We start from the raw sequence: 14125 nt of genomic DNA, 5'->3' as shown, positions 1-14125 counted from the left end.
TGTTAATATATATATATATATTTTAAAAACACCTCCTTCTGTGTTAATAAATGTATTTAAAACCCCCCACCTCCGTCTGTGTTAATAGTTATTTTAAAAAAACACCTCCGTCTGGGTTAATAAAGTTATTTTAAAAAAGTCGGTCTGTGTTAATAAAGTTATTTAAAAAAACACGTCCATCCGTGTTAATAACATTTAAAAAAAAACACTTCCGTCTGTGTTAATAAAGTTGTTTTAAAAACACTTCTGTCCATGTTAATAAAGTTATTTTAAAAAACACCTGCATGTCTCTGTTCATAAAGTTATTAAAAAAACACCTCCGTCTGTATTAATAAAGTTATTTTAGAAAACACTTACGTGCCCGTGTTAATAAAGTTATTTAAACAACAATTCTGTCTGGGTTAATAAAGTTATTTAAACAATTCTGTCCGTGTTAATAACTTTTTTTTCAAAAACACATCCATGTCTGTGTTGATAAAGTTATTTAAAAAACCCGACCTCCGTCTGTGTTAATAGTTATTTAAAAACATGCGTCTGTGTTAATAAAGTTATTTAAACAACAATTCCGTCCGTGTTAATACAGTTATTTTAAAAAACACATCCATATCTGTGTTAATAAAGTTATTTTAAAAAACCCACCGCCATCTGTGTTCATAGTTATTTAAAAATCACCCCCATCTGTGTTAATAGTTATTTAACAAAAAAACAATTCCGTCTGTGTTAATAAAGTTATTTAAAAAAACACCCCGTCTGTTAAAGTTATTTTTAAAAACACCTCTGTGTGTGTTGATAAAGTTTGAAAAAAAATGTCTGTCTGTGTTAATAGTTATTTAAAAAAACACCTCCGTCTGAGTTAATATATGTATTTTAATAAAAGCACCTCCTTCCATGTTAATAGTTATTTTAAAAAAAACATTCTGTCTGTGTTAATAAAGTTATTTAGAAAAACAATTCCGTCTGTGTTAACAAAGTTATTTAAGAAACACCTTCATGTCTGAGGTATTAAAAAACACATCAGGCTGTGTTAATTAAGTTATTCAAAAAAAAAAAAACACTTCCGCCTGTGTAAAGTTATAAAAAAAAAATATGTGTGTATTAATAAAGGTACTTAAAAAAAAAAAACATCTGTATTAATAAAGTTGTTTAAAAAACACCTCCGTCTGTATTAATAAAGTTATTTTAGAAAATACTTACATTTCTGTGTTAATAAAGTTATTTAAACAACAATTCTGTCTGGGTTAATAAAGTTATTTAAACAATTCTGTCCGTGTTAATAACTTTTTTTTCAAAAACACATCCATGTCTGTGTTGATAAAGTTATTTAAAAAACCCGACCTCCGTCTGTGTTAAGAGTTATTTAAAAACATGCGTCTGTGTTAATAAAGTTATTTAAACAACAATTCCGTCCGTGTTAATACAGTTATTTTAAAAAACACATCCATATCTGTGTTAATAAAGTTATTTTAAAAAACCCACCTCCATCTGTGTTCATAGTTATTTAAAAATCACCCCCATCTGTGTTAATAGTTATTTAACAAAAAAACAATTCCGTCTGTGTTAATAAAGTTATTTAAAAAAACACCCCGTCTGTTAAAGTTATTTTTAAAAACACCTCTGTGTGTGTTGATAAAGTTTGAAAAAAAATGTCTGTCTGTGTTAATAGTTATTTAAAAAAACACCTCCGTCTGAGTTAATATATGTATTTTAATAAAAGCACCTCCTTCCGTGTTAATAGTTATTTAAAAAAAAACATTCTGTCTGTGTTAATAAAGTTATTTAGAAAAAAAATTCCGTCTGTGTTAACAAAGTTATTTAAGAAACACCTTCATGTCTGAGGTATTAAAAAACACATCAGGCTGTGTTAATTAAGTTATTTAAAAAAAAAAAAAACACTTCCGCCTGTGTAAAGTTATAAAAAAAAAATATGTGTGTATTAATAAAGGTACTTAAAAAAAAAAAACATCTGTATTAATAAAGTTGTTTAAAAAACACCTCCGTCTGTATTAATAAAGTTATTTTAGAAAATACTTACATTTCTGTGTTAATAAAGTTATTTAAACAACAATTCTGTCTGGGTTAATAAAGTTATTTAAACAATTCTGTCCGTGTTAATAACTTTTTTTTCAAAAACACATCCATGTCTGTGTTGATAAAGTTATTTAAAAAACCCGACCTCCGTCTGTGTTAACAGTTATTTAAAAACATGCGTCTGTGTTATTAAAGTTATTTAAACAACAATTCCGTCCGTGTTAATAAAGTTATTTTAAAAAACACATCCATATCTGTGTTAATAAAGTTATTTAAAAAAACCCACCTCCATCTGTGTTCATAGTTATTTAAAAATCACCCCCATCTGTGTTAATAGTTATTTAACAAAAAAAACAATTCCGTCTGTGTTAATAAAGTTATTTAAAAAAACACCCCGTCTGTTAAAGTTATTTTTAAAAACACCTCTGTGTGTGTTGATAAAGTTTGAAAAAAAATGTCTGTCTGTGTTAATAGTTATTTAAAAAAACACCTCCGTCTGAGTTAATATATGTGTTTTAATAAAAGCACCTCCTTCCGTGTTAATAGTTATTTAAAAAAAAACATTCTGTCTGTGTTAATAAAGTTATTTAGAAAAACAATTCAGTCTGTGTTAACAAAGTTATTTAAGAAATACCTTCATGTCTGAGTTATTAAAAAACACATCAGGCTGTGTTAATTAAGTTATTTAAAAAAAAAAAAACACTTCCGCCTGTGTAAAGTTATAAAAAAAAAATATGTGTGTATTAATAAAGGTATTTAAAAAAAAAAACATCTGTATTAATAAAGTTGTTTAAAAAACACCTCCGTCTGTATTAATAAAGTTATTTTAGAAAATACTTACATTTCTGTGTTAATAAAGTTATTTAAACAACAATTCTGTCTGGGTTAATAAAGTTATTTAAACAATTCTGTCCGTGTTAATAACTTTTTTTTCCAAAACACATCCATGTCTGTGTTGATAAAGTTATTTAAAAAACCCGACCTCCGTCTGTGTTAACAGTTATTTAAAAACATGCGTCTGTGTTATTAAAGTTATTTAAACAACAATTCCGTCCGTGTTAATAAAGTTATTTTAAAAAACACATCCATATCTGTGTTAATAAAGTTATTTTAAAAAACCCACCTCCATCTGTGTTCATAGTTATTTAAAAATCACCCCCATCTGTGTTAATAGTTATTTAACAAAAAACAATTCCGTCTGTGTTAATAAAGTTATTTAAAAAAACACCCCGTCTGTTAAAGTTATTTTTAAAAACACCTCTGTGTGTGTTGATAAAGTTTGAAAAAAACACCTCTGTCCGTGTTAATAGTTATTTAAAAAACACTTCGGTCTGTGTTAATAAATGTATTTTAATAAAAGCACCCTCATCTGTCTTAATAGTTATTTAAAAAAAACATTCCATCTGTGTTAATAAAGTTATTTAAAAAAAACAATTCCGTCTGTGTTAATAAAGTTATTAAAAAACACCTCAGTCTGTGTTAATTATTTAAAAAAAATACCTCCGTCTGTGTAAAGTTATTAAAAAAAAACCCTACGTGTGTATTAATAAAGGTACTTAAAAAAACAACAACACACCTCTGTATTAATAAAGTTATTTAAAAAACACCTGAGAACATGAGGCAAAAATTGTTGTGATTACTAACTCATATTGTATTTGTCTTTTGGTCAAAGGTTACTTGAGTGATTGATGCTGTATTGCTGCCTTTCCCAAGATTTAACCAAAACATTCCTTTCGCAGCAACTCCTCCTCGGTCTTCTCACATCTTCACGGCGGACAGAAATATCCGAAAAATGTCTTTCTTTATGTTTTTTTGCTCTCTTCCTTCTTTCTGTTTGCAGCTGCTTCTCTGCAAACGTACGCTATTTGAGATCTCAAATAAATACTTTTGCATAGAAAGAAATTCCGAAAAAAACCCCACTGGAAAACGAAGTCCACTTTTATGTTAGACTGAGTGATTCCCGCAAAGAAAACAGTGGACGGGGGTTTAACGCTGCGCAAGAAAGAATTTATTGTTGTTACGAGATCAAACACACTCATCAAGGAAGTCGGTGCTGGCATAACACTGAGGGCTGGCCGCCCTGAAGACATTCCTGTTGGTTTCATAAAAGGAAAAAAAAAAAAGTTTGAATACATTTTTAAACATGAGACACATTAAATCAGGGGTGTCCACACTTTTTGACTGGATTGAGCTAAAAAAAAATTATACATCCAAACATTTCCACAACTATTATTTTTTGTGTGATAAAGTGATTGGAGCACATAATTGTTGGTAAAAAAAAAAACATTCATGAAGTTTGTGTTTTTGTTATTTTCTGTTATTTGTCTTGTGCACCTTTGGGTTTTTTTTGGTTTCTACGGGGATTAATTTGGGTCACCTGCCTCTGGTTAGTGGTCTGCACGCTCACCTGCAGTCCCCCGCTAATCAGAGAGCTATTTATCCACCTCTCTGGCTTCGTTGTTGGCTTCAAGCAACAGTTAGGTTTGTAGTTCTTGTCTCCGAGTTTATGCTTCCTGTGCTAAGAAGTAACCTTAGCTTTTCCTTCTGCTTGTTTTGTGTTTTTGGCACATGTTTGATTTTGAAGATTAAATCATGTTCCTACCTGCAAGTCCTGTCCGGAGTCGTCTGTCTGCATCCCGGTGGAAGGAACCTCGCGGTAAGTTGCATCCCCCGTCGTAACAGTTTGGTTCTTTTATGAAGAATTTGGAGGTAATTCTCATTTTTTAATTGTCCCATTAACTCTCTGTAAAGCAGCAGTTCCATTGGCAGCAAAACAAGCCCAGAGCATAATACTACCACCACCATGCTTGACCGTAGGTATGGTGTTCCTGGGATTAATGGTAGAGCCATAATACATTCATAACCGACGTCCCACTGGGTGTGAGTTTTCCTTGCCCTTATGTGGGCCTACCGAGGATGTCGTAGTGGTTTGTGTTGTGGTTTGTGCAGCCCTTTGAGACACTAGTGATTTAGGGCTATATAAGTAAACATTGATTGATTGATTGATTGATAAAAGAAGCAAACTTCATGAATGTTTTTTTTTTGTGAGCAACAAGTATGTGCTCCAATCACTCCATCACAAAAAAATAAGAGTTGTAGAAATGATTGGAAACTCAAACCAGCCATGACATGATGTTCTTTACAGGTGTATGTAAACTTTTGACCGCGACTGTATATATATATGTGTTTATTATTATCCATAATAATTGATATAATGGATGTATAATTAATATAATTGGAAAATTTAAAATTATTCTTAACTTCCGTGATGACGCCCTTAACCACCATGCTTGACGGTAGGTGTGGTGTTCCTGGGATTAATGGTAGAGCCATAATACATTCATAAAAGAAGCAAACTTCATGAATGTTGTTTTTTTTTGTGAGCAACAAGTATGTGCTCCAATCACTCCATCACAAAAAAAGAAGAGTTGTAGAAATGATTGGAAACTCAAACCAGCCATGACATGATGTTCTTTACAGGTGTATGTAAACTTTTGACCACGACTGTATATATATGTGTGTTTATTATTATCCATAATAATTGATATAATGGATGTATAATTAATATAATTGGAAAATTAAAAGTTATTCTTTACTTCCGTGACGACGCCCTTAACGTTTTGTAAGCGATCGGAAATATCCAGCAGTTAAAATGTGCCAAGCATGGGGAGAGTTTTTTGCATTTTCCCATCATGCATTGTAATGAATTTTAAATCGGTGTCATTTTGACATTTTTAATGGACATTTTTTCATGAAATCCACAAGCTTCAGTGAGCAGGTGGTGTTATGTGTGTTGAACTTTATGTTGCCTTTTTTTTCTTCTTTTTTTTCTTGCACTATGACTAGGGAAGGTTGTTTGGATTGTGTGATATAGGTAAATGCTGTGCTGTAATTCTATTTTTTTTTTTATTAAATCAACATAAAAAACGCAAGATACACTTAAAACCACCACAAAAAACTCCCTTTTTCATGAAATAAATAAATAAATAAATAAAATAATTTAAAAAATAATTAATAACAATGTAAGGAGAAGGTGTAGGGAGTGGAACTTACATCCAGTACTGACTGGCCACGAAGCATTCGATGTCGTCCGTGATGTCATCGTCGATGAAAGCTAGACGAGGAAAAGGACGGTTGGTGACAACGTAGCGGTTGAAAAGACTTCACCGAGACTTACCAGTGCAGGGCGTCGTGCAGATGTTGTTGGTCCGAGGATCGCTTAACTCGCAGAAAATGGAGTCAGACATCTGGAAAAGTCCATACAAAGTGTGCGAATACGGCTGCTGGTCCACATTGTCGCCCGGTAGCTGTCTCTTCCTACGTGGTCCTTGGTTTGTACTCCACATTTCGTCCAAGTGCTTCTCCAACGCCGCCAGCTCAATCTGACGAGATATGTTTGCCAGACTGGTGTTCGACAACTGAAAAAATATTGTGCTCGTGGTTTCTACTTCAAGAGGTCTTGTGGTGGTTGTGGTAGTTGGTAGTTCAGGAGGTCTTGTGGTGGTGGTGGTAGTTGGTGCAACAGGGAGTCTTGAGGTGGTTGTGGTAGTTGGTAGTTCAGGAGGACTTGTGGGGGTGGTGGTAGTTATTGGTATAGGGGGTCTTGGGGTGGCTGTGGTAGTTGATGGTTCAGGAGGTCTTGTGGGGGTGGTGGTGGTGGTAGTTGGTGCAACAGGGAGTCTTGAGGTGGTTGTGGTAGTTGGTAGTTCAGGAGGACTTGTGGTAGTTGTTGGTTCAGGGGGTTCTGTGGTGGCTGTGGTAGTTGTTGGTTCAGGTGGTTCTGTGGCGGCTGTGGTAGTTGTTGGTTCTGTGGTGGTTGTGGTAGTTGGTAGTTCAGGAGGACTTGTGGTAGTTGTTGGTTCAGATGGTTCTGTGGTGGTTGTGGTAGTTGTTGGTTCAGGGGGTTCTGTGGTGGTTGTAGTAGAAGGCGGTTCAGGGGATCTTGTGGTGTTGGAATTAGTGGGTTGTTCTGGAAGTCTTGTTGTGTTGGTGGTCGTTGGTGGTTCAGGAGGTCTTGTGGTGTTGGTGTTTGGTGGTTCAGGAGGCCTTGTGGTGTTGGTTGCTGGTGGTTCAGGAGATCTTGTGGTGTTGGTTGGTAGTTCAGGAGGTCTTGTGGTGTTGGTGTTTGGTGGTTCAGGAGATCTTGTGGTGTTGGTTGGTAGTTCAGGAGGTCTTGTGGTGTTGGTGTTTGGTGGTTCAGGAGATCTTGTGGTGTTGGTTGGTGGTTCAGGAGGTCTTGTGGTGTTTGTTTTTGGTGGTTCAGGAGGCCTTGTGGTGTTGGTTGCTGGTGGTTCAGGAGATCTTGTGGTGTTGGTTGCTGGTGGTTCAGGAGGTCTTGTGGTGTTGGTGTTTGGTGATTCAGGAGATCTTGTGGTGTTGGTGGCTGGTGGTTCAGGAGGTCTTGTGGTGTTGGTGTTTGGTGGTTCAGGAGATCTTGTGGTGTTGGTTGCTGGTGATTCAGGAGATATTGTGGTGTTGGTGTTTGGTGGTTCAGGAGGTCTTGTGGTGTTGGTTGCTGGTGGTTCAGGAGGTCTTGTGGTGTTGGTTGCTGGTGATTCAGGAGGTATTGTGGTGTTGGTGTTTGGTGATTCAGGAGATCTTGTAGTGTTGGTTGCTGGTGGTTCAGGAGGCCTTGTGGTGTTGGTGTTTGGTGGTTCAGGAGATCTTGTGATGTTGGTGTTTGGTGGTTCAGGAGGTCTTGTGGTGTTGGTGGCTGGTGGTTCAGGAGGTCTTGTGGTGTTGGTTGCTGGTGGTTCAGGAGGTCTTGTGGTGTTGGTGTTTGGTGGTTCAGGAGGTCTTGTGGTGTTGGTTGCTGGTGATTCAGGAGGTCTTGTGGTGTTGGTAGTTTGTAATTCAGGAGGTCTTGTGGTGTTGGTAGCTGGTGGTTCAGGAGGTCTTGTGGTGTTGGTTGCTGGTGGTTCAGGAGGTCTTGTGGTGTTGGTTGCTGGTGATTCAGGAGGTATTGTGGTGTTGGTGTTTGGTGATTCAGGAGATCTTGTAGTGTTGGTTGCTGGTGGTTCAGGAGGCCTTGTGGTGTTGGTGTTTGGTGGTTCAGGAGATCTTGTGATGTTGGTGTTTGGTGGTTCAGGAGGTCTTGTGGTGTTGGTGGCTGGTGGTTCAGGAGGTCTTGTGGTGTTGGTTGCTGGTGGTTCAGGAGGTCTTGTGGTGTTGGTGTTTGGTGGTTCAGGAGGTCTTGTGGTGTTGGTTGCTGGTGATTCAGGAGGTCTTGTGGTGTTGGTAGTTTGTAATTCAGGAGGTCTTGTGGTGTTGGTAGCTGGTGGTTCAGGAGGTTTTGTGGTGTTGGTTGCTGGTGGTTCAGGAGGTTTTGTGGTGTTGGTTGCTGGTGGTTCAGGAGGTCTTGTGGTGTTGGTTGCTGGTGGTTCAGGAGGTTTTGTGGTGTTGGTGTTTGGTGGTTCAGGAGGTCTTGTGGTGTTGGTTGCTGGTGGTTCAGGAGGTCTTGTGGTGTTGGTGTTTGGTAGTTCAGGAGGTCTTGTGGTGTTGGTAGTAGGGTGAGGGAAAATTGACATGGTGGGGACAGTCCGGACTAGACTGGTGTTCAGATTGGATACCCTCTCCACTTCACACAAGACTGGAAAGTAAAAACAAAGTTGTGTAAGAAAGATTGAAAAGTTTGTAGTATATTGTGTGCTTTGAAGTAGTTAAAATGATGTTTAAGAAGAGTCCTCTCCTGACCTACTGACAGGATGTTCCTTTTGAACGTTTGAAGCCCTTCAGGCAGCACAATGACCTCATCCAGTCTCTTTTTGAGCTCACATCGAGAGACCACACGGCCCTGGCACATCCTCATCATCAGGACCGCGAGGACGACAAGCGGCATGGTCTTTGACTTCATCTCAGCAGCTTCTGTGGGAAGAAGATCCCAAGGGAATTAACTAGAAGGGAAATTAGAGAATCTACTTAAGTATGTTTTGTAAATCCGCGATAAGAAGCACATCCTGTGGCAGGATAAGGTCTCCCCTCGTCAGTCTTTCATTTTTCTTGATAACACATCCCTAATGGATCTGTCCTGATGGAACCTTGAAGGATCCGTCCTGATGGGAAACCATTAAAGGCCTACTGAAATGAGATGTTCTTATTTAAACGGGGATAGCAGGTTCATTCTATGTGTCATACTTGATCATTTCGCGATATTGCCATATTTTTGCTGAAAGGATTTAGTAGAGAACATCGATGATAAAGTTCGCAACTTTTGGTCGCTAATAAAAAAGCCTTGCCTGTACCGGAAGTAGCAGACGATGTGCGCGTGACGTCACGGGTTGTGGAGCTCCTCACATCTGAACATTGTTTACAATCATGGCCACCAGCAGCGAGAGCGATTCGGACCGAGAAAGCGACTATTTCCCAATTAATTTGAGCTAGGATGAAAGATTCGTGGATGAGGAAAGTTAGAGTGAAGCACTAAAAAAAAAAAAAGGCAGCGGGAGCGATTCAGATGTTATTAGACACATTTACTACGATAATTCTGGAAAATCCCTTGTCTGCTTATTGTGTTACTAGCATTGTAGTGAAATTATACTGTCGTACCTGAAAGTCAGAGGGGTGTGGCCACAGGTGTGATGACCGCCAGTGTCTCTGAGGGAAGCCACGGAGATGGCAAGAGAGTCGCAGCTGCCTCTTTGACATGTCTACGGTAAGACCCGACTTATTACCACAATTTTCTCACATGACATGTGGTAGAGAACCATGTTCGCTTGACCGCTCTGTTCCATAGTAAAGCTTCACCTTCGGGAATGTAAACAAGGAAACACTGGCTGTGTTTGTGTTGCTAAAGGCGGCTGCAATACACCGCTTCCCACCTACATCTTTCTTCTTTGACGTCTCCATTATTAATTTTTAAAAAATTGCAAAAGATTCAGCAACACAGATGTCCAGAATACTGTGTAATTATGCGATTAAAGCAGACTACTTATAGCTAGGATCGGGCTGGAAAAAAATGTCCGCTACAACCCGCGACGTTTTAAACAGGATACTTCGCGGGAAATTTTAAAATTGCAATTTAGTAAACTAAAAAGGCCGTATTGGCATGTGTTGCAATGTTAATATTTCATCATTGATATATAAACTATCAGACTGCCTGGTCGATAGTAGTGGCTTTCAGTAGGCCTTTAATGTGTGTGTATAAAACCTCAGTAAATTTCTTTAATCCAGTGTTGCATGGATTTTTCTGGATTCGGAGTCATGGGGAAGGCAAAAGAATTGTCAAAGGATCTGCGAGAAAAGGTAATTGAACTGCAAGTTTTTGGATGGGAAAATTGTGATATTAAGTCGTCTCTTAGCGGAGACTTGAGCGGATTATGCAGCTGTCAAAAAGGCAGCTGTGATCTTGGCTCCTCCATTGGCTTCTCTCAGAAAAACTGGCGGTCACCGCAGCCCTCCGACTTTCAGGTATGACTTTATAATCTCACTAAAACACTATTAACACAATAAGCAGATAAGGGATTTTCCAGAATTATTCTAGTAAATGTGTCTAATGTTTGAATTGCTCCCACTGCCGTCGCCTTTTTTTTTTTTTTGCTTCACTCTAACTTTCCTCATCTACGAATATTTCATCCTCGCTCAAATTAATGGGGAAATTGTCGCTTTCTCGGTCCGAATCGCTCTCGCTGCTGGCGGCCATGATTGTAAACAGCTCCACAACCCGTGACGTCACGCGCACATCGTCTGCTACTTCCGGTACAGGCAAGGCTTTTTTATCTGCGACCAAAAGTTGCGAACTTTATCGTCGATGGTCTCTACTAAATCCTTTCAGCAAAAATATGGTAATATCGCGAAATGATCAAGTATGACACATAGAATGGACCTGATATCCCCGTTTAAATAAGAAAATCTCATTTTAGTAGGCCTTTAATTATCGTATTCTTATATCAGCGACCGTGTTTCCGGCATACACTGTCACGTGACTCGGTTTGACCAATCCAAAGTAAGCAGTATAATGACGTTTGATTCCATTTCACCAATAGAACAAGCACAAGGTACAGCTATAAGCAGCTGAAATAGGTCAGTTTTTAATAAAGTATTTCATAAAATAGTTGAATAAGTATAAGAATTTCCCCAAAGAGGAGACTTTATTCACGTGACATGACGTCAGCACTTTCCCACAGTTCGAGACAGCAGGTAAGCAAAAACTTCCTAAAACAATTGACGAAAAAAAACGATCTTTTTGTATGTCTCTTGTGATCCGAATAGCCACAAGTGTCATTTTAACACTTTGAAAAATTACCAAAAACATCAAAAAGCAGTGGAAAGTTGTACTTATCTGTCAAAATCCGTGGTTTTTAAAGTTACTAGTGCTAGCTTATTAGCACGTAGCATTTTCTTCTTCTACTGTATTTACTCTAAACAAGCTGAAATGACCACAGGCGCCCCCTAGTGTAGGAGAGGCACATTGCATAAGATAAGAGCATGGAAACTAGATCTTCACAAAGAACAGCTGTGTCCAAAGTGCGGCCAGCAGGGAATTTTTCAATAGCCCCACGGCACATTTTAAAAATACCATTGAAAAATGTTTAAAACGTAAAAAGTGGTATAAAAGAGCAAACGGGTGAAATGTAACACGAAAATGTTGCAATGTTTACTCTAATAACAAAGCTGCCATGCAGGCTGTTTCTTTCTTAAAAAAAAAAAAGAATCATTATGGATTATTGACCTATTCAAGGCTCCAATTACGTCACTTTAGATCAGGGGTCGGGAACCTTTTTGGCTGAGAGAGCCAAGAATCCAAATATTTTAAAAGGTATTTCTGTAAGAGCCATTTAAAAAAAAAAAATCAACACTGAACAACTAAATGTGTGCATTTTTAAATAAGACCAACATTTCTAGAGTATAATAGGTCTCTTATTCTTTGTAATAATATTGTTATTCTGAAGCTAACTGTGGAGGGGGCGTGGCCTGCGGGCCTGCAGCGAAGCGGGGTGTTGCCAGGATCGGCCTCGAAATTAGCGACAGATGCGTGGATGGCCCACCTGTGCCTTGTTATCTAATCACCTGTCGCTCTGTTATAAGCAGCAGCCAGGAGGAGAGACGGGGTTGGGGCTGGAGCCAGAACGCGAGCGAGAACGAAAGAGGAAAAGACAATTGCTAGGAAGCAACTGAGAGACTTATTGAAAAAGAAAACAATATTGTAACCCTGAAACAGGCTCTCATGTCGGTGCTAGGTGGTCTGAAGAACCCCCAGGAGGACAAGCCCCACACTAACCAATAATAAATACATAACTTCTTACCATTAACGCAACTTCTTGACCAGGTGCGGTAGAAAACGAATGGATGGATTTAAAATGCATGAGATTTTTTTATATTTCGAACGTTATTTTTAACACTGTGATTACAAGTGTAATTATTCATTACTTATCGTGTTAAGCAATGTCAGCTCAGATTTATCCGAGAGCCAGATGCAGTCATCAAAAGAGCCACATCTGGCTCTAGAGCCATAGGTTCCCTACCCCTGCTTTAGATATTCCACTTGGAGATATTTTTTGAGGAAAATGGGGCATATTTTGTGTTTGGCATGTAAAAAACTGAGCTGTTTTTTAAAAGAAGGTCCTAAAACAGGGGTCTCAGACACGCGGCCCACGAGACGTTATTTGGCGACCCCACCTTAATATGAAAGTTTATCGTTAGTGCGGCCAGCAAGTTTTATATGAATGCCGCTTGACAGCATTGTTATTTGGGTCCAAAATGGCTATTTCAACGTTCTGGGTTGCCTACCCCTGCGTTAGTGGAAAAGCGGCAAGTGAGTGAAAGCGATGGAGACGAGGGTTTTTATTACGTGCCCAACTGCAGTCACAACGCGACACCTCTCCGTCAGTAATAACAGTCCCCGATAACCTGGACCAATTGAAATTGTTATATTTCTTTCTTTATTGTTTAATTTGCATTGCCTCACATGATGAACACTACATATATTTTTCTATATGACGCCGGATAACACTCTGGGAGCCGTCACTTTTTTGCGCTCGCTATCCAGGTACTTTCCCGGCTATTATCCGCCGACCACCGTGTTGCTGTAGGGAGGGAAAGCGGAAACACACATTTCGAAAAATAACATTATTTTCCGTGGGTCGGCTAATTACAAATATATGCTGAGGAGTATGCAATTTTTATTTTTAGGAAATCTTTTCTTGCGGCCCAGCCTCACCAAGACTCTGCATCCAGTGGCCCCCAGTTAAAGTGAGTTTAAGACCCCTGGCCTAAGATGAACAAACAAAAAACATAAACAACCATAAAACTTATAATTGACGGATAGATCTGAAGTTGATCTCGAGATTATTCTGTTAAAAGTAAATGGTAAAACATTTTTTAAATTTATTTTCCAACAATTTAATGAGTAGGACCCTTTTGGATCCCCAATAATTTTAGTGTGATTTGTTTTTAAGTGTCATTGCTCAAAAAATAATAATGAATTAAAATCAATGGTGTTATGAGTTATTGACCTTTTTAATGCTCCAATTATTATATAATCTCAAATATTCCACTTGAAAAAATTATTGGGTGAAAATATTGCATATTTTGTGATTTTCCCATTAACATTTTTTTGGGTGACAAAAAGCATACAACTTAAATCTTTAAAATCATTATTTTGACAGATAGACCTAATGTTTATCTAGAGATTTAAAACTTGAATAATAATAAAAAAATAATACTGAATAATGACACATTTTTAATAATTTGTTTGACCAAAACCCTTCGGGGTCCCTGAGATCAAGCTTGAGTGGAGGCCGAAATGTAATTTTTTTTATTGTATTGTTTTTTTAAAATAAAAAATATCAAAATGGCCCCCACTTGCTTTGATTTTTCAGTGTGCGGCCCTCAGTGGATAAAGTTTGGACACCCCTGACATAGAAGAAACCGAATTATTCGACAAATCGGACTAATTTAGCACATAGAGTACTGACTGAAAAAAAGGGATATGACGTAAAAAAATAAATAAAAGCAATAATCACAAAATAACATTTGTTTTATCGTGTTTCTACATAGAAATGTTCACATTTCAGATTACAATAATTCCACTTCTAAATAGAGGAAGCATGTTGAAGTAAATTATAAATTTATTCTATATTTTACACACACACACACACAC

The 14125-nt window shown here is 37.6% G+C and overlaps 1 protein-coding gene across 6 annotated transcripts in view; it reads right to left on the bottom strand.

The window, feature by feature from the left end:
- Positions 1-4013: 4013 nt before the first annotated feature.
- The window catches only part of LOC133561807 (mucin-2-like), a 32469-nt gene continuing 22357 nt past the window's right edge, over positions 4014-14125 (bottom strand). For 3 of the 6 annotated variants that reach the window (XM_061915403.1, XM_061915395.1, XM_061915413.1), the window contains exons 2-5: positions 8722-8892; positions 6206-8617; positions 6082-6142; positions 4014-4120 (exon numbers count right to left, since the gene is read on the bottom strand). In XM_061915403.1, coding sequence (XP_061771387.1) covers positions 4054-4120; positions 6082-6142; positions 6206-8617; positions 8722-8881 — 2700 coding nt within the window. In that variant the 5' untranslated portion in view covers positions 8882-8892 and the 3' untranslated portion in view covers positions 4014-4053. Of the gene's footprint in view, positions 4121-6081; positions 6143-6205; positions 8618-8721; positions 8893-13183; positions 13212-14125 lie in introns of those variants that run through there. The other 3 variants (XM_061915380.1, XM_061915418.1, XM_061915386.1) reach the window with 2 other exon arrangements.

This window comes from Nerophis ophidion, linkage group LG01, assembly GCF_033978795.1.
Source record: "Nerophis ophidion isolate RoL-2023_Sa linkage group LG01, RoL_Noph_v1.0, whole genome shotgun sequence".
Classification (NCBI taxonomy): Eukaryota; Metazoa; Chordata; class Actinopteri; order Syngnathiformes; family Syngnathidae; genus Nerophis; species Nerophis ophidion.
The sequence above is the reverse complement of the archived record's forward strand: the minus strand, read 5'-3'. Positions and strand labels throughout refer to the sequence as shown.